At 40.5% G+C, this 25967-nt stretch overlaps 1 protein-coding gene across 3 annotated transcripts in view; it reads right to left on the reverse strand.

Annotated features, from left to right (window-relative positions):
* Nucleotides 1–1687: 1687 nt before the first annotated feature.
* Nucleotides 1688–25967, reverse strand: part of PKIB (cAMP-dependent protein kinase inhibitor beta) — a 120751-nt gene continuing 96471 nt past the window's right edge. The window contains exons 1-2 of one of the 3 annotated variants that reach the window (XM_019967132.2): nt 11089–11262; nt 1688–2932 (exon numbers count right to left, since the gene is read on the reverse strand). In XM_019967132.2, coding sequence (XP_019822691.1) covers nt 2865–2932; nt 11089–11260 — 240 coding nt within the window. In that variant the 5' untranslated portion in view covers nt 11261–11262 and the 3' untranslated portion in view covers nt 1688–2864. The other 2 variants (XR_011568405.1, XR_011568406.1) reach the window with 2 other exon arrangements.

A 25967-nucleotide genomic window follows, 5' to 3' on the forward strand; every position in this document is an offset into this window, starting at 1 on the left:
ATCACTTGTCAATGGTTCATTAGCATGACTGAATAGGCACTAATGTGGTAATTATCATGAATTGTCAATTTCCATCAGAGTGTCTTCTCCCAGTTCTAAGATTGAGAATGCTTGTGAAATCATAGGGGAAAGCAGAGGATAGCCAAGTTAACAAATCCACCTCCAATACCGGAAAATAATGGCAAAAACATCTAGAATAAAAATGATGATGGTGATAGCTAATATTTGCTGCTGGTGCTGCTGCTGCTAAGTCACTTCAGTCATGTCCGACTCTGTGCGACCCCATAAACGGCAGCCACCAGGCTCCCCCGTCCCTGGGATTCTCCAGGCAAGAACACTGGAGTGGGTTGCCATTTCCTTCTCCTATGCATGAAAGTGAAAAGTGAAAGTGAAGTCGCTCAGTTGTGTGCAACCCTCAGCGACCCCATGGACTGCAGCCTACCAGGCTCCTCCTGCCATGGGATTCTCCAGGCAAGAGTACTGGAGTGGGTTGCCAGTGCCTTCTCCGAACTAATATGTATTGAATAATTATTCTTTGCCAGGCATTAGCCAAGTGCCCCACATACTTTATTGCTTCCATTCACCCTATAAGGGGCTTCCCAGGTGGTGCTAGTGGTAAAGAATCTGCCTGCCAATGCAGGAGATATAGGAGACACAGATTCCATCCCTGGGTTGGGATGATCCCCTGGAGAAGGAAATGGCACTCCAGTATTCTTGCCTGAAAAATCACATGGATAGAGGAGCCTGGGAGGCTGCAGTCCACAGGGTCACAAAGAGTTGGACATGACTGAAGCAACTTAGCATATATCATATATATATATATATAGCATCCTATAAATTATATACTATTACTAATGCCATTCCAAGAAGATAAAACTTAGAGACATGATGTAAATCATGCCCAAGATCATATAGCTAGAACTCAAACCTGGGTCATCCGAATCCAAAATCCACACACTTGACAGTTTTATTTTTCAACTTCAGTGCTACTGACACTTGTGGTCAGATAATTCTTTGCTGTGAGGGTCTGCCCTGTAGGACTGAGCAGTTTAGCAGCATCCCTGGCTCTGCCCACTAGATGCCAGCAGCACATTCTCTCCCTGCCCCTTCCCCTACAAGCAGAAGCCAGAAACACTCCAGATGTTACCAAAGGTACTCAGAAGGCCAAACTGTCACTCCCCCAACTTGAAAACTCCACCCTAACCCCCGTTTGTGTGCAGGGCTTAGTCACACAGCCATGTCCAACTCTTCAAGACCCCATGGATTCTAGCCCACCAGGCTCCTCTGTCCATGGGATTTCCCAGGCAAGAATAGTAGAGCGCATTGCCACTTCCTTCTCCAAATTCCTCTTTATACTGACAATATAATATCATGTCATTAAATAACTTCCAGAAACCTAATTTTTACAGCTCTAAAACATTTTATTGAATGTAAAATTAGCACCACATCTAAGAGATTACTTTTGATTATTTTTTAAAGAAAAATGTATGTTTAAGAACTTAAAACAACCAGATTCTTTGAAATCTACCCCTTTGTTGTATTCTCAGATTTAAAGATGAACTTTGTCAATGAAATGAGAAGTGGGAGGTGTTTTATATTGCAGACTATTCACTTCCCTCATTAAAATGTCACCATATTCCATCTGTTACACTGTAGGAGATAAAATGAAGAAGACTTGGGTCGGTAATAAGTTTCTTTAATAGTGAAAGAGTTTATTTGATTACTGTATACAGACATGGCCTAAGTCAACAATCAAATAAAATACTGCATGCAGATAGATCTGAAAATAAAAATAAATCCATTAGTCAGATTTTCTCTAAAAATTCAGAATTCTATGATTCTCCTAAAATATCTAATAAATCAAAATTTACTAAAGCTTTGGTTTTGGTTTCATTCCTCTTAAAATATATAATTAAATATATATTAAAAGCAAGTATTTTGCGATTTCTGCCTGTACGATTCACTAAACACTTAAGTGCTTATTATTATGTCAGCTAGTTTAGGAAAGATATAAAAATTAAGGTCGGCATTCCTGAGGAAATTATTTAAGAAACAAGTCATATACACAAAAGCCCTGAAAATAAGAAAATACAGTACAAAGCAACTAGTAAAGTGTTCTGTGTAATTCACATTAAAGAAAAATATACACACACACATATGCACACTGAAATTAAGGAAGATAGTGAGATTCATTTAATAGGCATATTTCATATAAACTATTCATCACAGATTTTCCATTTTAAGAGTCCACATGAAAAATCACAGTATGCTTAGACTAGAAGCAAAATACATCAGACAAAAATTTTCTAGAGATGTTTGAGCTGTCAAACTTCTACTATTTTTCCAAATCTGTTTAAGGTTTGGGGGGGAAAGGTTCATTTTTGGATAAAAACATACTTTTATCTATCCTTCTTTGAATAATCCATCACTTTTCTCACCAAAATACACAATTTCTTACAAACCCCATACAGTTTTAAATTAATAGTGTTTGGTTTATATTTACCAAGAAATGATTTTCCTGTTACCATAAAAATGGAATTTAAAATATATCTGGCTTAAGAAATCCAAAAGAGAACAGTGGATTTAGCTAGGTTTATAGATAAAAGATATGTATTTAAATGATCATACATCCTTAACCTCTCTCTTGGGTGCAGTTTGGAAGTAATCTGCCTTTTAATAACCTACATTGGACATCATGGTTGTAATCCAAGTGAGTAGCATCACAACAAAATTATCCACTACACACACGTTGCTTAGGGCTGCAATGTTACCATAGTTACTACCAGATCAAACATCTCAGGAAAGCAGGGCCACTAAGTCTCTGACTGTGCAGAAACTCAGCACTTTTGATAGGTAATGAGCCTTCATTTTCCTTCATCTTTGGGCTTTTCCAATTGATCTTGTGCTGTTTCTTCATCTTTCTTTTTCACATCTGAAAAACAGATAAATTTTCATCACACAGAGAATATATTGAAATCTACTTTGTACTATATTGGGGGAAAAAACAGTCAGTTTTTCCTTTATGCTTCCTAGTCATTTTCTACTTGATTAGGACATACTTCTTTGCCGTCCATGTAGACGTAGAGAATACACAAAGAAAAGATGTATGGGTCTGCCTCCTAGTTACTTTTCTCTCTTATTCTCCAGAATATTATGTGCCAGGCAACCTTCAAAGGTATTATTACAATCTCCATTTATAGACCATTCTCTTGAAGCATAAGCAGGTTAAGTGACTTGCCTAAAGTCACTGAGCTGGTGAGTGACAAAGCCACAGTTGGGATGCAGACTGATCTTGCCCTTCCCCATCTCCTGATGCTGGATCACACTCTCTCAGCTTCCTCATACTTTCCACCTCCTCTGCTGCCAAGAGTTAATCTCATTTTCTTTTCTACTTCACAGGGAAAAAAAAAAATCAAAACCATCAGATCAGACAAGCTCAACTTTCTGCCACCAAACCTGTAAAATTACCCCTGCAGTCTAGATGTTTTCCTTTTACCCATACGACCATGGAAGACGTGGTCCTCAGGACTGGCTATGGCTGTTAGAGCCCTGTGCAAATTGAAAATACAGCACTGGGCGCAGAAGAGCCAAGAGGAGCTACTCCACGTTCAAGGTCAGGAGGGGTGGCTGTGAGGAGATAACCCTCGTCCAAGGTAAGGAGCAACAGCTGCGCTTTGCTGGAGCAGCCATGAAGAGATACTCCACGTCCAAAGTAAGAGAAACCCAAGTAAGACGGTATGGGTTGCAAGAGGCATCAGAGGGCAGACACACAAACCATATTCACAGAAAACTAGTCAATCTAATCACACAGACCACAGCCTTGTCTAGCTCAGTGAAACTAAGCCATGCCATGTGGGGCCACCCAAGAGAGGTGGGTCATGGTGGAGAGGTCTGACATAATGTGGTTCACTGGAGAAGGGAATGCAAACCACTTCAGTATTCTTGCCTTGAGAACCCCATGAATAGTATGAAACGGCAAAATGATAGGATACTGAAAGAGGAACTCCCCAGGTCGGTAGGTGCCCAATATGCTATTGGAGATCAGTGGAGAAATAACTCCAGAAAGAATGAAGGGATGGAGTCAAAGCAAAAACAATACCTAGTTGTGGATGTGACTGGTGATAAGAAGCAAGGTCCAATGCTGTAAAGAGCAATGTTGCATAGGAACCTGGAATGTTAGGTCCATGAATCAAGGCAAATTGGAAGTGGTCAAACAGGAGATGGCAAGAGTGAACATCGACATTCTAGGAATCAGCGAACTAAAATGGACTGCAATGGGTGAATTTAACTCAGATGACCATTATATCAACTACTTTGGGCAGGAATCCCTTAGAAGAAATAGAGTAGCCATCATGGCCAACAAGAGAGTCCAAAATGCAAAACTTGGATGCAATCTCAAAAACGACAGAATGATCTCTGTTCATTTCCAAGGCAAACCATTCAGTATCACAGTAATCCAAGTCTATGCCCCAACCAGTAATGCTGCAGAAGCTGAAGTTGAATGGGTCTAGGAAGATCTCCAAGACCTTTTAGAACTAACACCCAAAAAAGATGTCCTTTTCATTATAGGGGATAGGAATTCAAAAGTAGGAAGTCAAGAAACACCTAGGGTAACAGGCAAATTTGGCCTTGGAATATGGAATGAAGCAGGGCAAAGGCTAATAGAGTTTTGCCAAGAGAACACACTGGTCATAGCAAACACCCTCTTCCAACAACACAAGAAAAGTCTCTACACATGGACATCACCAGATGGTCAACACTGAAATCAGATTGATTATATTCTTTGCAGCCAAAGATGGAGAAGCTCTATACAGGTAGCAAAAATAAGACCGGGAGATGACTGTGGCTTAGATCATGAACTCCTTATTGCCAAATTCAGACTTAAATTGAAGAAAGTAGGGAAAACCACTAGACCATTCAGGTATGACCTAAATCAAATTCCTTATGATTATACAGTGGAAGTGAGAAATAGATTTAAGGGACTAGATCTGATAGATAGAGTGCCTGATGAACTATGGAATGAGGTTCGTGACACTGTACACGAGACAGGGATCAAGACCATCCCCATGGAAAAGAAATGCAAAAAAGCAAAATGGTTGTCTGGGGAGGCCTTACAAATAGCTGTGAAAAGAAGAGAAGTGAAAAGCAAAGGAGAAAAGGAAAAATATACCCATTTGAATGCAGATTTCCAAAGAGTAGCAAGGAGAGATAAGAAAGCCTTCCTGAGCGATCAATGCAAAAAAATAGAGGAAAACAACAGAATGGGAAAGACTAGAGGTCTCTTCAAGAAAATTAGAGATACCAAGGGAACAGTTCATGCAAAGATGGGCTCAATAAAGGACAGAAATGGTAGGGACCTAACAGAAGCAGAAGATATTAAGAAGAGATGGCAAGAATACACAGAAGAACTGTACAAAAAAGATCTTCACGACCCAGATAATCACGATGGTGTGATCACTCACCTAGAGCCAGACATCCTGGAATGTGAAGTCAAGTGGGCCTTAGAAAGCATCACTACGAACAAAGCTAGTGGAGGTGATGGAATTCCGGTGGAGCTATTTCAAATCCTGAAAGATGATGCTGTGAAAGTGCTGCACTCAATATGCCAGCAAATTTGGAAAACTCAGCAGTGGCCACAGGACTGGAAAAGGTCAGTTTTCATTCCAATACCAAATAAAGGCAATTCCAAAGAATGCTCAAACTACCGCACAATTGCACTCATCTCACACGTGAGTAAAGTAATGCTCAAAATTCTCCAAGCCAGGCTTCAGCAATATGTGAACCATGAACTTCCAGATGTTCAAGCTGGTTTTAGAAAAGGCAGAGGAACCAGAGATCAAATTGCCAACATCTGCTGGATCATCGAAAAAGCAACAGAGTTCCAGAAAATCATCTATTTCTGCTTTACTGACTATGCCAAAGCCTTTGACTGTGTGGGTCACAATAAACTGTGGAAAATTCTGAAAGAGATGGGAATACCAGACCACCTGATCTGCCTCTTGAGAAATCTGTATGCAGGTCAGGAAGCAACAGTTAGAACTGGACATGGAACAAGAGACTGGTTGCAAATAGGAAAAGGAGTATGTCAAGGCTGTATACTGTCACCCTGCTTATTTAACTTCTATGCAGAGTACATCATGAGAAACGCTGGACTGGAAGAAGCACAAGCTGGAATCAAGATTGCAGGGAGAAATATTAATCACCTCAGATATGCAGATGACACCACCCTTATGGCAGAAAGTGAAGAGGAACTAAAAAGCCTCTTGATGAAAGTGAAAGAGGAGAGTGAAAAAGTTGGCTTAAAGCTCAACATTCAGAGAACGAAGATCATGGCATCTGGTCCCATCACTTCATGGGAAATAGATGGGGAAACAGTGGAAACAGTGTCAGACTTTATTTTTCTGGGCTCCAAAATCACTGCAGATGGTGACTGCAGCCATGAAATTAAAAGACGCTTACTCCTTGGAAGAAAAGTTATGACCAACCTAGATAGCATATTCAAAAGCAGAGACATTACTTTGCCAACAAAGGTCCGTCTAGTCAAGGCTATGGTTTTTCCAGTGGTCATGTATGGATGTGAAAGTTGGACTGTGAAGAAAGCAGAGCACCAAAGAATTGATGCTTTTGAACTGTGGTGTTGGAGAAGACTCTTGAGAGTCCCTTGGACTGGAAGGAGATCCGACCGGTCCATTCTAAAGATCAGCCCTGGGTGTTCTTTGGAAGGAATGATGCTAAAGCTGAAACTCCAATACTTTGGCTACCTCATGTGAAGAGTTGACTCATTGGAAAAGACTCTGATGCTGGGAGGGATTAGGGGCAGGAGAAGGGAACAACAGAGGATGAGATGGCTGGATGGCATCACTGACTCGATGGATATGAGTTTGGGTGAACTCCGGGAGTTGGTGATGGACAGGGATGCCTGGCGTGCTGCGATTCATGGGGTCGCAAAGAGTCGGACATGACTGAGTGACTGAGCTGAACTGAACTATTCAAAACATATGAAAAGATTTCAAGATGACAACTATAGAACAAAACCAAGGGTATGCCTCACCTGAGCCCAGAGAGGGCCCTGAGCAGCTGCCAGGCCAGCTCACCCTTGGAGCTGGTGCTGCTTCCACTGATCAGGTCTAATTTCTTCATAATCCAGGATCCTATCTATTTGTGCCTCAACAGCACTCTTGTGATCATCTCTAAGCTCCTCATTTCATCTGACTTTCACTCTTTCTCCTGGCTCCTTCATTTCCTCAAGTCACTGCGATCTTCAAACTGACAATGGCCTCCACTTACTGTTTTTTTTTTTTTTTACCCTTCAAAATATATCTTTGGCTGTCATCATTTTAAAATAAGACTACTGTTTCTACTACTTCTCCTAAATGGGTCCTATCAAAATCATCAGGGGCATCTTTGAAATGAAAAAGGAAATGGCAACCCACTCCAGTATTCTTGCCTGGAGAATCCCAGGGACAGAGTAGACTGGTGGGCTGCCGTGTATGGGGTTACACAGAGTTGGGCACGACTGAAGCGGCTTAGCAGCAGCAGCAGACTATTCTGTTCTCCAAACTACATTCATCAAATATTTATTAAGCACATGCTACTTCCCTGGTGGCTCAGATGGTAAAGAACCCACCTGCAAAGCAGGAGACCCAGGTTCGATCAATGGGTTGGGACGATCCCCTGGAAAAGGAAATGGGTTACCCACTCTAGTATTCTGGCCTGGAGAATTTCACGGACAGAGGAGCCGGGCAGGCTACAGTCCATGTGATCACAGCCAGACATGACTGAGTAATGAACACATGTACCAAGCAGTGAAGAAAAAACTATACATTCCAACCCTCAAGGAAATCTTCATGAGAAATATGGACAATAACTAAAATGAGTAAAATGTGTGGCATGTGGAAGTTTACAAGAGCTACCGAGGAAATTAAAGAACAGAAATCGTCAAGAAGTCTTGGGGGCTGGGTTGGCTGGGAATGTCTCACTGAGAAGGGGCCATGTGAGTCAAGACCTGAGAAGGTAAGGAAGTTAGCTAGGTGGGTAGCAGGGAGAAGAGCATTCCAGCAGAGAAAACATCAGGGTCAAAGGCAGAAATGTGCTGGAAAGAACTGCCATGGGGACTGTGCAGACAAAGGACAGAAAATGGGGTCACAGGGATAACAAGAGACTAGACCTCTGAGGGAGAAAATGGCAGATTTCTGAACCAATTTTGAAAGTACAGCTGACAGCACTTGGATGTCTCATAGGCATCTCAATGGAGGAAGCAGAAATCACTCCTCTAACCCTTAAAACTGCTTTTCTTCCATGTTGGCTCTTCTCAGTATATGGCACCACCATCTACCCTGTTGCTCCAGGAATTATCCTCTATTTCTCTTCTTCATTACTTGTAGTTATTTCTACCACATCAGTTCATCATCAAGTCCTATGAATTGTGCCTATAAAACATATCCCAAACCCACCCAATTCCATCCATCTTTACAACATATTCAAAGCCATCATCTTTCACTAGATTTCTGCAACTGTTCCATGGGTAAATGCTTAACAAATCCTTTCTCCTTCTCTAAGGGCAAATTTTACTTGAGATTAATTTTCTAGCTCTGTTATCCTGGAAATCAGATTATGTTGGAATGTCAGCATGGTTAGTAAGTGTATGGTAGAAATGACCCAAATGGTAAAATACACCTGTACTGAGAGAAACTATATGCTAACTGGTAGGGAACCATAGTACTGGGATTCCATAAAGGTCATGACTCTTGTAACTGAGCATGTCTCTTGCAGTGTCCATGGACTTAACTGCAAGTATTAACTCTCTGGGACATGTGGCTTCTAACCCACCATTGCTCCCATTGGTGCAGATCTTGTCACCTTGCACCTGAGTTCTCAGTGAGTGGTGGGGTAGGGATTCATAGAGACTAGCCCCCATGACTCCTTATATGGACTTCTGCAAGGACTCACACAGAAGGAGATGATGTCATGTGGCTCTTCTGGCCCACTGGGTTTCTAAACCTGTATACTTTTGAGCAGACTGGCACCAAATGTGGTCTTATGAGTCTGAATGTTTAATTTGGCCCCCAAAGATTTCCTAATGGGGAGTGCACTTCCTAACTCCACTATATCTGTTATTTCTCTCCTACAATCCATTCTTCACGTAACAAAGTGGATATTCAAATATTCAACCATGAATATCATCTCCCTCACATTTAGAAGAAAATCCTCTTTACTCACCCAGGTTTCTAAAGCCCTAAGAGAGCTATTCCTTGCTTACTCTCCAATGTCATCTCTACCCTCCCTTCTCACCTGCTGTCCTCCAGTTGCAGGGGCCAGCTTTAATGCTTCTTGACATGTCCATCTCATTCCACTCTAAGAGCTTTATACAAGCTGATCCTCCTGCAAAGAATGTCCTTCCCTCTTACTTTCCTGCCGGGATAGGGTAGAAGTACGGAGCCTTCCAGCTCTCTCTTGCCTTACTGCCACTAGGAATAAACATCTACACACAAACTGGAGTCCACTATGAAGTCTAAAATGGCGTACAGTATTGTCATATTTATTTTCAAAGAACTAAACTCAACATTCAGAAAATGAAGATCATGGCATCTGGCCCCATTACTTCATGGGAAATAGATGGGGAAACAGTGTCAGAATTTATTTTTTTGGGCTCCAAAATCACTGCAGATGGTGACTGCAGCCATGAGATTAAAAAACGCTTACTCCTTGGAAGAAAAGTTATGACCAACCTAGATAGCATATTCAAAAGCAGAGACATTACTTTGCCAACAAAGGTCTGTCTAGTCAAGGCTATGGTTTTTCCAGTGGTCATGTATGGACGTGAGAAGTTGGACTGTGAAGAAGGCTGAGCACCGAAAAATTGATGGTTTTGAACTGTGGTGTTGGAGAAGACTCTTGAGAGTCCCTTGGACTGCAAGGAGATCCAACCAGTCCATTCTGAAGGAGATCAGCCCTGGGATTTCTTTGGAAGGAGTGATGCTAAAGCTGAAACTCCAGTACTTTGGCCACCTCATGCGAAGAGTTGACTCATTGGAAAAGACTCTGATGCTGGCAGGGATTGGGGGCAGGAGGAGAAGGGGACGACAGAGGATGAGATGGCTGGATGGCATCACTGACTTGATGGACGTGAGTCTGAGTGAACTCCGGGAGTTGGTGATGGACAGGGAGGCCTGGCGTGCTGCGATTCATGGGGTCGCAAAGAGTCCGACATGACTGAGCGACTGAACTGAACTGAACCGAACCTCTAGAAGCTTTAAGAACTGTGTATAAGCAATGGGGTGAAAGACTCAAGATCTTCCTACAGGGGTTTGATAGTTCTTGCTTTTTCTGAATACAACTTTTCTACTGGTTAGAGAAAGATCCGGAGAAGGCAATGGCACCCCACTCCAGTACTGGAAAATCCCATGGACGGAGAAGCCTGATAGGCTTCAGTCCATGGGGTCACTAGGAGTTGGACACGACTGAATGACTTCACTTTCACTTTTCACTTTCATGCATTGGAGAAGGAAATGGCAACCCACTCCAGTGTTCTTGCCTGGAGAATCCCAGGGACGGGGGAGCCTGGTAGGCTGCCGTCTATGGGGTCGCACAGAGTCGGACACGACTGAAGCGACTTAGCAGCAGCAGCAGAGAAAGATCAACCTTTATACAAACACCCACCTTAAAGTTCTTATCTCTAATTGAAAATAAATGTATTCTTAGATATGATAAATAGAAGAGCTTGTAGAATACCACGATGGAGCAGAAGCTTCCATGGTGACTTGCCAACAGATGGCAGAAGGAAAATTATTCGAGAGCACCTCAAAAAATTTTGAAAGAAAGGATTATAATTGTCTACCTTTGTATTCCCAAACACTAGCACTGTGCATAACTATACATATTTAATGAAGAAATAAATGTTCAGTTTCCACATTTACACCAGGAGATTAAAGAGAGAAGTCCACTTTGTGAAACACTGAAAAGATCTACTTAGCTTAAAGCTGAGAGATCTTAGTAAACAAGTTTAACTCGTTAAAAGGGAGACTGTTCCCGAGGAAATGATGAGGAAGAGATAACTACCACTGACTCTAAGAGGATTTTGAGTGTTACCTTCCTTCACGGATAGGGCTTCCAGTTTGACGGGCAACTCCTCCAAGGTCCCGCCTGCAGCCGTTGAACCCTGGATGTCTGGGACAGCATTTCGGCGACCTGCCCGTGCTGATGACGCAAAATTGTTGACCACAGGCTCCACATCCGTCATTTTGGGTGAATCTGTCCTCATAGTAACATCTACAAATAGAATGTGCACATGAAGACGAAGATGAGCCTATTCCAAGATCCACGTTCACACTAATGGTTAAAAGGCATGGCTACATCAACAACACAGAAGCCTTGAGAATCGAATCACTGACTGCACCCTGCATCAAGGTCCTGGGGCTTCTATCTGCACATTTGTACAATCACTGAATGGAACAGGAAGGCCTCAGAGGGAGCCAGATGGCTATAAATAACTGCGGAGCCCAAAGGAGCCACTTGGATGCTTTAGCGTGCAGTAATCTCTTGCCTTTTGTTCTGCTTTTCTATGGATGGATCAGCCAAATGAGGGCTTGGAAGGAAATGCAAACCGCTTTGTTTGGCCACTCCCATGGAGACTCCGCCTGCCAGTATTTGCTTGTGGTGCTTGTTCAGGCTGAAACCAAATCACTATAATTTGTAAGGACCAAACAAAACACACTCTGTTCTTTCTCTTTAGAAATAAATTGAACTTTATCTCAAAGCCTTTTTACCCCAGTGGCAGCTGTTTGTCTATCTGCTCTAGCTTCAGGCACAATTTTCGACAGTCTCATGTTTGTGTTTGGGAGGGTAGAACCTGTGTTACCTTTTCTTGCCTTCAAGTGGACATGGCAATTACTAGTACCTTCCTAAGCATCTTTTATCTTCCTAGCAAATGCCTCTACGAAAGAATTCTCAAGAGACCATTCCCTACAGAGGGAGGGAGGTGGCAGACATTGCTTATTCTAAAACGAGCCCTCTCTTTCATATGTTTTCTTATGAAAACTTTCCTAAGATGTCAACAATGAATAGTATCTCAAAAGCAGCAGCTGCAGCAGGAATTTTCTCTTTTTTTGAGAACCCATTAAATGCTAGGCTCTCAGCTGGGCCTTGAGAGTACACAGAAATGATTTTGTTTCCATTTTTAGGGGACTTGCACACTCCAAGGGGAGAAGAAAGGATATACAAGCTAGGATAGATAACATCCTAACACAGAATGGGCAGAGTATCAACCAAAGGATGAAGAAACTCATCTGTGGCACCTAATGGCCGAAATAGATGAACCTTGACCTACATGAAGCAAATCAAACCTTTCACTGTAGTTAGAAGGGAGTCTTTTCCAATCAGTTAACTGCAATTCAGAATTTGGTAAACATGAAGTGAAGAGTCATAAATTATGGTGCGTTTGATATCATAAACACACTTTTTTTGGTTCACAGCACCCCAAAAACACACACGGAGTTTCATGTGGGCCCAGATGTTCTCATCTCTAAAGGAATCATGGTAAAGCTGAGAACAATGCTAGATTTTCAGACATTATTTTGGACTTCTGAATGTTGGGTGTTTGCCAATTGTCTGGCATTGACAACATCAAGTAACTGGACTATTAGTCAAAGAGAACACTCCATGCTAGACTCACAAAATGATATTGGTTAATTGAATTAATTTCTCTGAGTTGCAGTTCCTCACCTATATAATGAGCCTGACTGATTCAAAGGATTCTAGTGAAGAACAAATGAGATGAAGAACATGGAAATTCCTTCTAACTATAAAACCATATTCTGATTATTGGCATCATTATTCATCTCTCACTAAGTTTGATTTATACCACCACCTCTTATGTATCCCCTTTAGTCCTAACAAGAAACATCATCTTATTGAAAGACCTCTTGAGTTTTAAAAGAAGGAAACCAGAATTTATTCAATACTGTACAAACATGTTCACCTGTATTATCTCAGATAAACCTCCCAATAACCCAATGAAGTAGTGAGGAATAACTCTCACTATATGAGTGTGGAAACTGGGGCTCAGAAAAGTGACTTATTTTAAGTTGAACAACTGCTAACCTAGCACACAAGGTTGCAAATTCAATTTCGGTTCATTCTGAAAGCAAGATGACATGGATTACTACAAAACTATCCTTCTAAACTCTGGTGATATACACAGACAGCCATACAACAGCCAATTTCGAATCTGCCCTTCATTACTTTTCAAATAGAAAAAATTATATACAGTTGACCCTTGAATGACACAGGTTTAAACTGCACAAGACCATTTATATGTGGATTTTTTTCAATTAATATGTTCTACAGTGCTACACAATCCATGGTTGGTTGAATCCTGGGGTGGAGAACTGCTGATGCAGAGAGTTGACTGTAACATTATACACAGGTTTTCAGATGAATGGCGGTCGGTGCCCCTAACCTCCATGTTGTTTAAAGGTCAACTCTATATACATTTGTGTTGAAAGAGAAAGAGATTCCCTGTTTTTGCATAGGTATTCCTTTCTGGCTTGAACTTTTGGTTATCCATGTGCCCCCACCCCACCCTTATGATAGACAAATTTCAATTAGAGATCACTTCCTACAGCTTTCGAGGAACACTTGACATTATTTAGGGAACAGACCCCATGTGCAGGCCCCCATTCTGTCCTCAGCCAATTAACATCACATGAGAAGCCATGGCCACAATCAACTGTTTATTTCTAGGAAGCATCTTCATGCTAAGTTTGGAAGAGAAGCTCCATGAATACCTTGATTCTTACTGTCCTGACAGTCCAAAATCTTAATACTAAAGATAACAATAGATATAAGAATATTAAGATATACTTTTTAAAATACTTAAATGTTATATATTTTATGATTAGTAAGATGGGATATGTCAAAGGAGTCTTGAATTAGAATTTGCATATTGAAAGAAAACTTCCAAAAGGTGGCCTGATGGATGGGTCATCAACATGAAAGAAAAAAATTCTGAGCTCCAAGATTTTTCGTTGCTATTGACTCCTATTTTGAAAGTTTTTGCTTTTGCCTCTATACTATTATTTCTACATAGGCTTTCTAAATTTGCCCTTTTTTGTTGATTGGTGTTAGAAAACAAGACCATCACAAAACTAAGTTTGTCAATGTTATACTCATTAACTACCATTTTAAGATCAAAACAAAACTGGATATGCAGAAGCTCAAACAACAGGTTACTTTACTGCAGAACTTTCCTTGGTCCATTTCTGAACTCTCACTGGGCACCATCTTCCTTTCAGAGCCTGTGACTGATGCTGAGTGACCAGGACGTTAGGCTCCACCACAAGACAATCCCAGCCCCACAGGCTTCCTATAGTGAAGTCATCTGATTTCGGTGACTTAGAGAGCACTGGGAAGAGCGTCTGAATACACAAGGTGATTCTTAACTGGGCTCTTTTAATTCCCTGGTAAGTTTGTTGCAGCCTTAGAAATAATCTGAAAGTACATCAAGAAAAGAAGGATTGAATAAATCATATCTATTATATTACTGGATATTATATGGCTCTCACAAAGAATGTGTAAGATCCAGTCAGATGTACTTATGGAGATATGTTCCTAATACAATGTGAAATAAAACAAGCTTAAAAAGCAGTATTGACAGCATGGAGTGAAAGGGGAAAAAAAGTAATGAATATAATGTCATTTGAACTTAAAAAAAGAAGAAAAGTTCTAGTTAGGAATTTAAGAGAGAACAAGGAGAATATTAACCACTTTTGGTATCTCCTTACGTATTTTAACCTGTAATAAAGTATTAAAATTAAATAATATGTAAAGGAATTGAAACACATTCACCTGGAAAAATTATGAAATACACAGATACTCTAACATACCAAGGCTCTAAATGTAATACTTTGACAATTTTACCCAAAATAGTGTATCTTCAAGTGAAAGACTCTCCCTACCCCAATTAGTCATCTTACATGTCTGTTGTTACTACCCTATGCAATACCAATTGCATATGCAATCAATGTATATATACACACGTTTTATATATATATATATATATATATATATATATATATATATATATATATATGCATGTGTGTGTGTGTGTGTGTGTGTGTGTACAGGGTGCGATCAATCACATCAGATCAGATCAGTCGCTCAGTTGTGTCCGACTCTTTGCGACCCCATGAATCGCAGCACACCAGGCCTCCCTGTCCATCACCACTCCCGGAGTTCACTCAGACTCACGTCCATCGAGTCAGTGATACCATCCAGCCATCTCATCCTCTGTCATCCCCTTCTCCTCCTGCCCCCAATCCCTCCCAGCATCAGGGTCTTTTCCAATGAGTCAACTCTTTGCATGAGGTGGCCAAAGTACTGGCATTTCAGCTTTAGCATCATTCCTTCCAAACAAATCCCAGGGCTGATCTCCTTCAGAATGGACTGGTTGGATCTCCTTGCAGTCCAAGGGACGCTCAAGAGTCTTCTCCAACACCACAGTTCAAAAGCATCAATTCTTCGGTGCTCAGCCTTCTTCACAGTCCAACTCTCACATCCATACATGACCACAGGAAAAACCATAGCTTTGACTAGACAGACCTTTGTTGGCAAAGTAATGTCTCTGCTTTTGAATATGCTATCTAGGTTGGTCATAACTTTCCTTCCAAGGAGTAAGCGTCTTTTAATTTCATGGCTGCATTCACCATCTGTAGTGATTTTGGAGCCCAGAAAAATAAAGTCTGACACCGTTTCCACTGTTTCCCCATCTATTTCCCATGAAGTGATGGGACCGGATGCCATGATCTTCATTTTCTGAATGTTGAGCTTTAAACCAACTTTTTCACTCTCCTCTTTCACTTTCATCAAGAGGCTTTTGAGTTCCTCTTCACTTTCTGCCATAAGGGTGGTGTCATCTGCATATCTGAGGTGATTGATATGTCTCCCAGCAATCTTGATTCCAGCTTGTGTTTCTTCCAGGCCAGTGTTTCTTATGATGTACTCTGCATAGAAGTTAAATAAACAGGGTGACAATATACAGCCTTGATGAACTCCTTTTCCTATTTGGAACCAGTCTGTTGTTCCATGTCCAGTTCTAACTGTTGCTTCCTGACCTGCATACAAATTTCTCAAGAGGCAGATCAGGTGGTCTGGTATTCCCATCTCTTGAAGAATTTTCCACAGTTTATTGTGATCTACACAGTCAAAGGCTTTGGCATAGTCAATAAAGCAGAAATAGATGTTTTTCTGGAACTCTCTTGCTTTTTCTATGATCCAGCGGATGTTGGCAATTTGATCTCTGGTTCCTCTGCCTTTTCTAAAACCAGCTTGAACATCAGGAAGTTCACGGTTCACATATTGCTGAAGCCTGGCTTGGAGAATTTTGAGCATTACTTTACTAGCGTGTGAGATGAGTGCAATTGTGCAGTAGTTTGAGCATTTTTTGGCATTGCCTTTCTTTGGGATTGGAATGCAAACTGACATTTTCCAGTCCCGTGGCCACTGCTGAGTTTTCCAAATTTGCTGGCATATTGAGTGCAGCACTTTCACAGCATCATCTTTCAGGATTTGGAATGCTTACCTGGAATTCCATCACCTCCACTAGCTTTGTTCATAGTGATGCTTTCTAAGGCCCACTTGACTTCACATTCCAGGATGTCTGGCTCTAGGTCAGTGATCACACCATCGTGATTATCTGGGTCATGAAGATCTTTTTTGTACAGTTCTTCTGTGTATTCTTGCCACCTCTTCTTAATATCTTCTGCTTCTGTTAGGTCCATACCATTTCTGTCCTTTACCGAGCTCATCTTTGCATGAAATGTTCCTTTGGTATCTCTGATTTTCTTGAAGAGATCCCTAGTCTTTCCCATTCTGTTGTTTTCCTCTATTTCTTTGCACTGATCACTGAAGAAGGCTTTCTTATCTCTTCTTGCTGTTCTTTGGAACTCTGCATTCATATGTTTATATCTTTCCTTTTCTCCTTTGCTTTTCGCTTCTCTTCTTTTCACAGCTATTTGTAAGGCCTCCCCGGACAGCCATTTTGCTTATACATATGTATCTATACAGGGCTTTCCAGGTGGTGCTGTGGTAAAGAATCCACCTACCAATGCAGGAGATGCAGGTTTGATCCCTGGGTCAGGAAGATCCCCTGGAGGAGGAAATGGCAACCCATAAACAGTGTCCTTGCCTGGGAAATCCCATGAATAGAGGAGCCTGGCAACTACAGTCCATAGGGTTGCAAAGAGTTGGACACGACTTAGCAACTGAGCATACATATATTTATACTCACATATACAAAGTAGAGAGAATTGCTCTCTTCAGTGCTTTGTGACGTTTAAAAAATATATAACCCACAGAAAGATGAGGAAACACTACTAAGAAAAACAAGAGATTAACTTCCAGGTTCTTTTAATTTGCTGGGCTTAAAGCTAATTGTGTTTACACTTGCTAACCAAGGCAGCTGACTCACTAGCAACTCTTCCGCTTTTTCTTCTACAAAATTAGCAGTGGAACCTGTATGAGTTCTGCTTTGTCAACTGTGGCTGTTCACAGGAGCTGAAACCATTTGAATGTTGGGAGGTTTCACAGAAGTCCTTGCACAGCCCACCACAAGATAATGCGATTTATAAACTCCTGGGACACAATTTCTTCTCCATTGAAAATACACAATTTCCCAGATGCCTTAACAAAAGACCATTACACAAGCACATATACACAGGTCAGGATCTTTGCAATCTCCAAAATATGAAAACGCAACACACCACACAGCTGAAGAAGACAAAGACAGCCAAGCTTATAAATGGAACACTGGAAAAAAAAAAAACACATATGTATTTATATATAAACCACTAGTCAGCTCCCAGTGAGCTCAAAATTGCCTGCTAAGGGTATGTTGCTGCTGCTGCTGCTAAGTCGCTTCAGTCGTGTCCGACTCTGTGCAACCCCATCTATGGCAGCCCACCAGGCTCCCCCGTCCCTGGGATTCTCCAGGCAAGAACACTGGAGTGGGTTGCCTTTTCTTTCTCCAATGCAGGAAAGTGAAAAGTGAAAGGGAAGTCGCTCAGTCCTGTCCAACTCTTAGCGACCCCATGGACTGCAGCCCACCAGGCTCCTCCGTCCATGGGATTTAGTATGTTATAAACATAGTGTAAATAAGTAGAAGTTTTTGCAATCTCTTTCCCTTTCAACATATGTGGTCCATTTTCTTAGCTCACATTCATTCTTTTCTCAAGCTTCATTATTTGAAGCCAAGGCCACAAGGAGGTGGATAGCTTTTTTTTTTTTTTCTAATTTCTGCATCCATATCAGTCACCTCATCTCTTACAGTGAAACCACTGCTCATTCTGCATGTAGGACTTGAAATAAACTCCTCAACCACTAAATCAGTTCTCTGGAAGTATGAATCAGACTATCTGAAAAAACACTTAAACAGAGGAAGAACATGTATTTTGGAAAGCCGGTGCTTTTCTGGCCAAAAGACAGAAAGGGGAACACACACACACACACACACACACACACACACACAGTGGTCTCAGCTAATAACCAAATCCCTCATGTCTCTTTCTCCTGCTTTCTATGTCTTAATACCTTATGCTAAATATTTTTTGGTTTGATTTTCTGTCTTGGAACATACTAATCTCTTCCAAACAAGGTAAAAGAACAATAACAATTGCCTCTTAATGTGGACCGATGAACACAGACAATTATTCATCCAGTCAACATTTAGCAAGCTCTTACTATATCATAAGTGCCAGTCCCTGCGCTAGGTTCACAGGATATAAAGAGGAACCCATAGTTTGGTGAGATCAAACACATTCTGACCTTTTCAGTTTACTTCTTGATTTTAAATCTTATTCTTTGGAAATTAAGTAAAAGTATCTGCCTCTAAAAAGTCCTTTAATATGTGCTGCTGTGCTGTGCTTCGTTGCTCAGTCATGTCTGACTCTCTGAAACCCCATGGGCTGTAGCCCTCCAGGCTCCTCTGTCCACGGGGATTCTCCAGGCAAGAATACTGGAGCGGGTTGCCATGCCCTTCTCCAGGAGATCTTTTCAACCCAGGGATTGAACCCAGGTCTCCAGCATGGCAGGCAGATTCTTTACCAGCTAAGCTACCAGGGAAGCCCAAACTTTAACATATCTCCTATTAAGCTAAATATCAAGACCATCTGAGGCTGAACAGAGCTTACATGGAATGTATACATGTATAAAAATTATTTTTTTAACTTAGAGACCTTTCTCTCTTTGTAATTCCTCCACATATGGCATTTCCATGCCTCCAGTACATGGGAAAGGGAATTCTATCTTTTGTCTACTGACACACACATTTTTCCCCTCGTGCTTAGGTTCTTCCCAATGATAAGAACAGACTCTTCAGTATATATATTTGTAGGTGTGTGCTTAGCCGCTCAGTTGTGTCCAACTCTTTGTGACCCCATGGGCTGTAGCCCGCCAGGCTCCTCTGTCCATTTGGACTCTCCAGGCAAGAATACTGGGGTGGGTTGCCATGCCCTTCTCCAGGAGATCTTCTCAACCCAGGGATCAAACCCAGGTCTCCCGCATTTCAGGCAGATTCTTTACCATCTGAGCCACCAGGAAAGATTATATTTGTAAGTACATAGAAGCTATTCTTATCACAGAAAATTTTTGACAGCTTAAACCTACAGAATTCAAAATGCACAAACTCATTTCCCCATAATCTTGCAAGTAAAGTAGTAAACAAAACTGAGTATCTTTCCTGCATAATGACGCTTGCTATACTAAGCTAGGGCCACTTAGGATAATAATATAGACTGATGTGGATACAGGTAGAAAAGAGTAACTGCAACAAACCATGGAACTCCCTTGAGCGTGGGGGTCACAGTTAATATGGGATTTGCCACGATAAGTGAGGAGGAATTCCCCTGCCTCACCTGGAGACCTGGAAAAGTTACATGGCAGGCAGCTCCCCTATGTGCACGGAGGAGGAGTGTTTAACTCCAAAAGAGAAAAGAGGACCAGACTTCACAGGGAAAAGTCTCTGAGAAGAGCCCCAGAGACAGAGCAAGGAAGTTCCAGCAAGAGGCTGCCCTCAAACCATCCACTTCGCATCCTGACCCTTTCCAACTGCACTTGGACACAAAATGTTCTTAGATTTCAAAAGGGGCACAAAGACTCTCCAAACTCACAGAAGCCCAATTTTGCACTAGTGAGAAAATCATACAATTTTGAGATACATATGGTTTGTCTACACCCTTCCTGTCTCAGAGTGAACACAGTGGCCTGAGAAGTCGGTTCCCCTTTTAATGAGACAGTGGTTTTTAAATGTCAAGTGACTTTTGATGACGTCAGTAGAAAGGAGAGAAAAGGAAGTTGGCTCTGACCAATGTGGTCACAGTACAGATGGCTTTCTATCCCTCTGCCTGGTACATGGACTGCAACACAGATGCCCAATAAATTCACTAAATGTTGAATTAATAGCTGACACCTATACATTATGAGTAGGCAAACACAGTCAGTGAAGGTGTTTTTAATTATTAATACTATTAATAAAAGCTGAAAGTTCAATTATGAAATATTACAATGAAATTTGTTGTATTAACATTAAAATAGCTTTGGAGGTAGGCTGTGGACTATGGCAAATACAATGCCTTGCAGGTAAAAGTAATGCTGTTTGTCAAATGCAGAGTAGCAGCTAATGCACACACTCTTACAGAAGCACCCTCATCCAGGGCATCTGAGAGTTATACTCTTCAGATATCAACCTTCTAGAAAAGATCCATATACATTAAACTATGAACAGCCTTGCAGGACCATTCAACCCTGTCTGAAACATCTGTAAGATATCTGTTTTATATCAAAAGATCCTTGATATTTGTTCATATTTCATCCTTTCCAAAACATCCATGGAGACATTTACATGGTCTGTATGAAAGGTCCATATTTGGTCATGTCCAAAACCCTTTGGCATCCACCAAATATGCTCACAGATGCTTCCCAGGTGGCAAAATGGTAAAGAATCCTCCTGCTAATACAGGAGACCTGGTGTCAATCCCTGGGTCAGGAAGATCCCCTGGAGAAGGAAATGGCAACTCACTCCAATATTCTTGCCTGGAGAATCCCATGGACAGAGAAGCCTGGTAGGCTACAGTCTATAGGGGTCACAAAGAGTCGGACATGACTGAGCACACACAGAAATTTTAAAGACCTTTAGAGGTGGACCAAATGTCTCATGGAGTTTTGGACAGGACCAAATGTCTGCTAACCATGAACAGACTTGTCAACAAAGTCAGTTACATCCAAGCCATCAGCTTTCCCTTGTACAAACGTGAAATCCTCTAATACCTTAAAAGATCAAATTCTATAGTTTTAACTTACCCAGCTAATTCTCCTTTACCGTTTTCATTCTCAACAAGAGGAAAAATAAAGCCCTTTTATCTTCTGCATTTATTTTCTTTGCCTACGATTACTATCAAGAGTGAAACAGTGATGATGAAAAAGAGGCCTATAATGACTCTTCCAATTTAAAGGTAATTTAAAGTAATAACTTAAGCATGGACACTTTCAACTGCATACTTTTATTTCAGAAAACTTCATAACATATATGTATATGCTTATTTGTCTTCCAAAGGAAAAATGCATTGTGATACAAAAAAAATAGAACTCTTTTTACAAAAATGCATACATACTAACGCATATCATAGCTATCAAAGTAATTATTTTCAGAAGCTACATATTTATTCCACCTCCAAAAATATTTTTGTGACTTCATAAGTGCAACTCATTTTATATTCATAGAAAATGTAATGTAATATAGTATTTAAAATACATTATGTTTTATACTTTTAAACCATTAATATCAAGTGCATGCCCCATTTGTTCATCCATTTCTTTCACTGCACTTCAGGTTCTTTTCAAGCCTCCTTAAGTAGTTTAGATCTGCATAGATTCAGAAGAAAACTACTGTACATGAAGGTTTCAAAGCGGAGTTGTGAGCAGTGACAGCATTACTGAATGGCATTAGTACATCCTTGGAATGAGTGCCCTTAAATTAGCTCTCACGATTGTTAAGAAGTCCATATGGTGCAATGAAATGTCTGTTCACCTGAAAGTGAACAACCCTGATGCTGAATCCTGCTCTGCCTTCCAACAGACTTGTGACTTCCAACAAGGCTTCCCAGTGAATTAAGGCTCCACATTTATCTGAAGTAGGATTAAAAGTATCCAGTCTACCACCTTGAACCAAACTAATGCATATAAATGATAAACATGCCTAGTTAACAACTACCCAAATGGAATTTGTTTAGAAATCAGTCATATTAATTTATAGGCACTATAATAGATTATCATTATGAACATCAATTACCCTGTTAAACCATGGTGTGGATGTGGCTCTAGAGACAGTGTCTGATGTTGTGAGTTATAAAGACAAAAAGGAATTGACTCTGAGATACTGCCAGAAACTTGGTGTTTAAAAAAAAGAAAGAGCATTAAAAAAAAAAAGTTATTTACAATCTCCCTTTCTCCATCTTTATTGTCCATCTCAGCCACACACACACACATACATACACACACACCTTAAAGTTGGCTACGTTTCTGCCACATCTATACCACATTAAGCCACCTGGTCAGGGAAAGTCATATCTCCCTTATTCTGTTCATTAAGACAGTTTCTCCCAGAAGGTGAACTCTCCATACACTTGAAGCAAAAAACCCTGTTTAAGTGTTTCCTTAACAGGTAATATAGGATTGAAATTCTCAATTTCTTCATGATTTCTGAAAAAGAATTCTTCACCTGAGTAATAACTTAATGACATAATATGGTAAGGAAAAAAGGATCACAGATCATATATGAGAGGGGTCTGCCTTCGCTGAGAGACTTGTCCTGACCACACCATTCAGTGGCATCTCCTCCCTGGAGCTCCTAAGCTTCCCTGCCTTGCTCTCCTTTCCCTGTGTCCTTAGTAGCGTCCAATGTATATTACCATTCATTAGGACTGTACTTGTTGTTTACTGTCTCCCTCTACTCGGATGTAAGCTCTACAAAGGCAGAGGTTTTTGTCAATTTTTTTCACTAATAAGTACACTAAAACTATGCCTGGCACTTAGTAGATACTCCATAAAATGTGTTTATCGAGTGAAACAATTATCTTTCCACTTTTCTTTTTCAAAATGAATTATTTTCTTTTTGTATATGAAAATAATGTATGTTCATTATAGGGGGAAAATGACAATTTTGAAAAGCATCAAAGAGAGGAAATATATCACCTTATATCCCAACTATGACAGCACTGTTAAAATTCTGGTGACTATCCTGCCAGAATTTTTTCATTGCCCACGTACACAAGCATACCATATACATATCTTATATGTATTTCAAAGAGAAATTATATTTATTTTGTACCATGTTGCTTCTATAGCTTAGAACTACAATCTTATCCAGGCCAAAATAATTCTAAATTTTTAACAAAAGTTTTGAAAAAAGAAAAATTCCTAGTAAGCTAAAATTTCAGAGTGTATACCAACTATGTAAAATATGCATAGCTGAAAGTCAAATACAATAGGAAAAGTGAGAATTAATGACAAATAATTCACAAACTTTTCCTAATGAAATTGAATAAATAATGTTAATAGATAGGCACCAAAGGAACATTTCATGCAAAGATGGGCTCGATAAAGGACAGAAATGGTATGGACCTAACAGAAGCAGAAGATATTAAGAAGAGATGGCAAGAATACATAGAAGAACTGTACAAAAAAGATCTTCACGACCCAGATAATCACGATGCTGTGATCACTGACCTAGAGCCAGACATCCTGGAATGTGAAGTCAAGTGGGCCTTAGAAAGCATCACTATGAACAAAGCTAGTGGAGGTGATGGAATTCCAGTTGAGCTATTCCAAATCCTGAAAGATGATGCTGTGAAAGTGCTGCACTCAATATGCCAGCAAATTTGGAAAACTCAGCAGTGGCCACAGGACTGGAAAAGGTCAGTTTTCATTCCAATCCCAAAGAAAGGCAATGCCAAAAAATGCTCAAACTACTGCACAATTGCACTCATCTCACACGCTAGTAAAGTAATGCTCAAAATTCTCCAAACCAGGCTTCAGCAATATGTGAACCGTGAACTTCCAGATGTTCAAGCTGGTTTTAGAAAAGGCAGAGGAACCAGAGATCAAATTGCCAACATCCGCTGGATCATGGAAAAAGCAAGAGAGTTCCAGAAAAACATCTATTTCTGCTTTATTGACTATGCCAAAGCCTTTGACTGTGTGGGTCACAATAAACTGTGGAAAATTCTGAAAGAGATGGGAATACCAGACCACCTGATCTACCTCTTGAGAAATTTGTATGCAGGTCAGGAAGCAACAGTGAGAACTGGACATGGAACAACAGACTGGTTCCAAATAGGAAAAGGAGTTCATCAAGGCTGTATATTGTCACCCTGCTTATTTAACTTCTATGCAGAGTACATCATGAGAAATGCTGGGCTGGAAGAAGCACAAGCTGGAATCAAGATTGCTGGGAGACATATCAATCACCTCAGATATGCAGATGACACCACCCTTATGGCAGAAAGTGAAGAGGAACTCAAAAGCCTCTTGATGAAAGTGAAAGAGGAGAGTGAAAAAGTTGGCTTAAAGCTCAACATTCAGAAAATGAAGATCATGGCATCTGGTCCCATCACTTCATGGGAAATAGATGGGGAAACAGTGGAAACGGTGTCAGACTTTATTTTTCTGGGCTCCAAAATCACTACAGATGGTGACTGCAGCCATGAAATTAAAAGACGCTTACTCCTTGGAAGGAAAGTTATGACCAACCTAGATAGCATATTCAAAAGCAGAGACATTACTTTGCCAACAAAGGTTCGTCTGGTCAAGGCTGTGGTTTTTCCTGTGGTCATGAATGGATGTGAGAGTTGGACTGTGAAGAAGGCTGAGCGCTGAAGAATTGATGGTTTTGAACTGTGGTGTTGGAGAAGACTCTTGAGAGTCCCTTGGACTGCAAGGAGATCCAACCAGTCCGTTCTGAAGGAGATCAGCCCTGGGATTTCTTTGGAAGGAATGATGCTAAAGCTGAAACTCCAGTACTTTGGCCACCTCATGTGAAGAGTTGACTCATTGGAAAAGACTCTGATGCTGGCAGGGATTGGGGGCAGGAGGAGAAGGGGACGACAGAGGATGGGATGGCTGGGTGGCATCACTGACTCGATGGACGTGAGTCTGCGTGAATTCCGGGAGTTGGTGATGGACAGGGATGTCTGGTGTGCTGCGATTCATGGGGTTGCAAAGAGTCGGACACGACTGAGTGACTGATTTGATCTGATCTGAAGAGACTTTAAGTGTACAACTTTAAAAGTTCCGGTATGATTTTTTTCTTCTATTTCCTCAAGTCAAAGAAAAATTCTCTGGGACATCTCTTACTGTCTTTTTGAATGAGTTTAATTTTCATCCTTCTTCCTTCCAACTGAGAAAAGCAAGGAAATGATTGAATCTTTTCAAGTTCTGATTTGTTCTCTCTGAGTTCTCTTCAGTATTTTATTTTTCTTTACAGGAGAAGAAATCACTGTAGTTTCATCAAGCCCAATATTCAGTCAAGATCACAGTGAGAAAAACTTTAAAATTGTTTTGAGAATTTTTCTGGGTCATATAGGCAAAGAAATTCCCCATAAAATAGCAAGTACTTCAGAGAGAAAAATCATACCACTGAAATATTTTTTTCATCAAATTATGTATATTCATATCAACCTACAATTAATAGAAGGAAAATTATTTATATGAATGCATTTAGGTTTTACAAAGAACTTTTTAAAAATAAAAAATTTTGTTATTTTTGTTATATAAGCTCAACAGAAAAAAAGTCCTCATGAAAAAACTGTACTAAAATATATTCAACTGACATAACAAAAACGTCCAAAACCTATACATAAATGTGTATATATATATATATATATATACACATACAAATTAATTTGAAAACATATGCACAGAAA

Source organism: Bos indicus, chromosome 9 (genome assembly GCF_029378745.1).
Source record: "Bos indicus isolate NIAB-ARS_2022 breed Sahiwal x Tharparkar chromosome 9, NIAB-ARS_B.indTharparkar_mat_pri_1.0, whole genome shotgun sequence".
NCBI lineage: Eukaryota > Metazoa > Chordata > Mammalia > Artiodactyla > Bovidae > Bos > Bos indicus.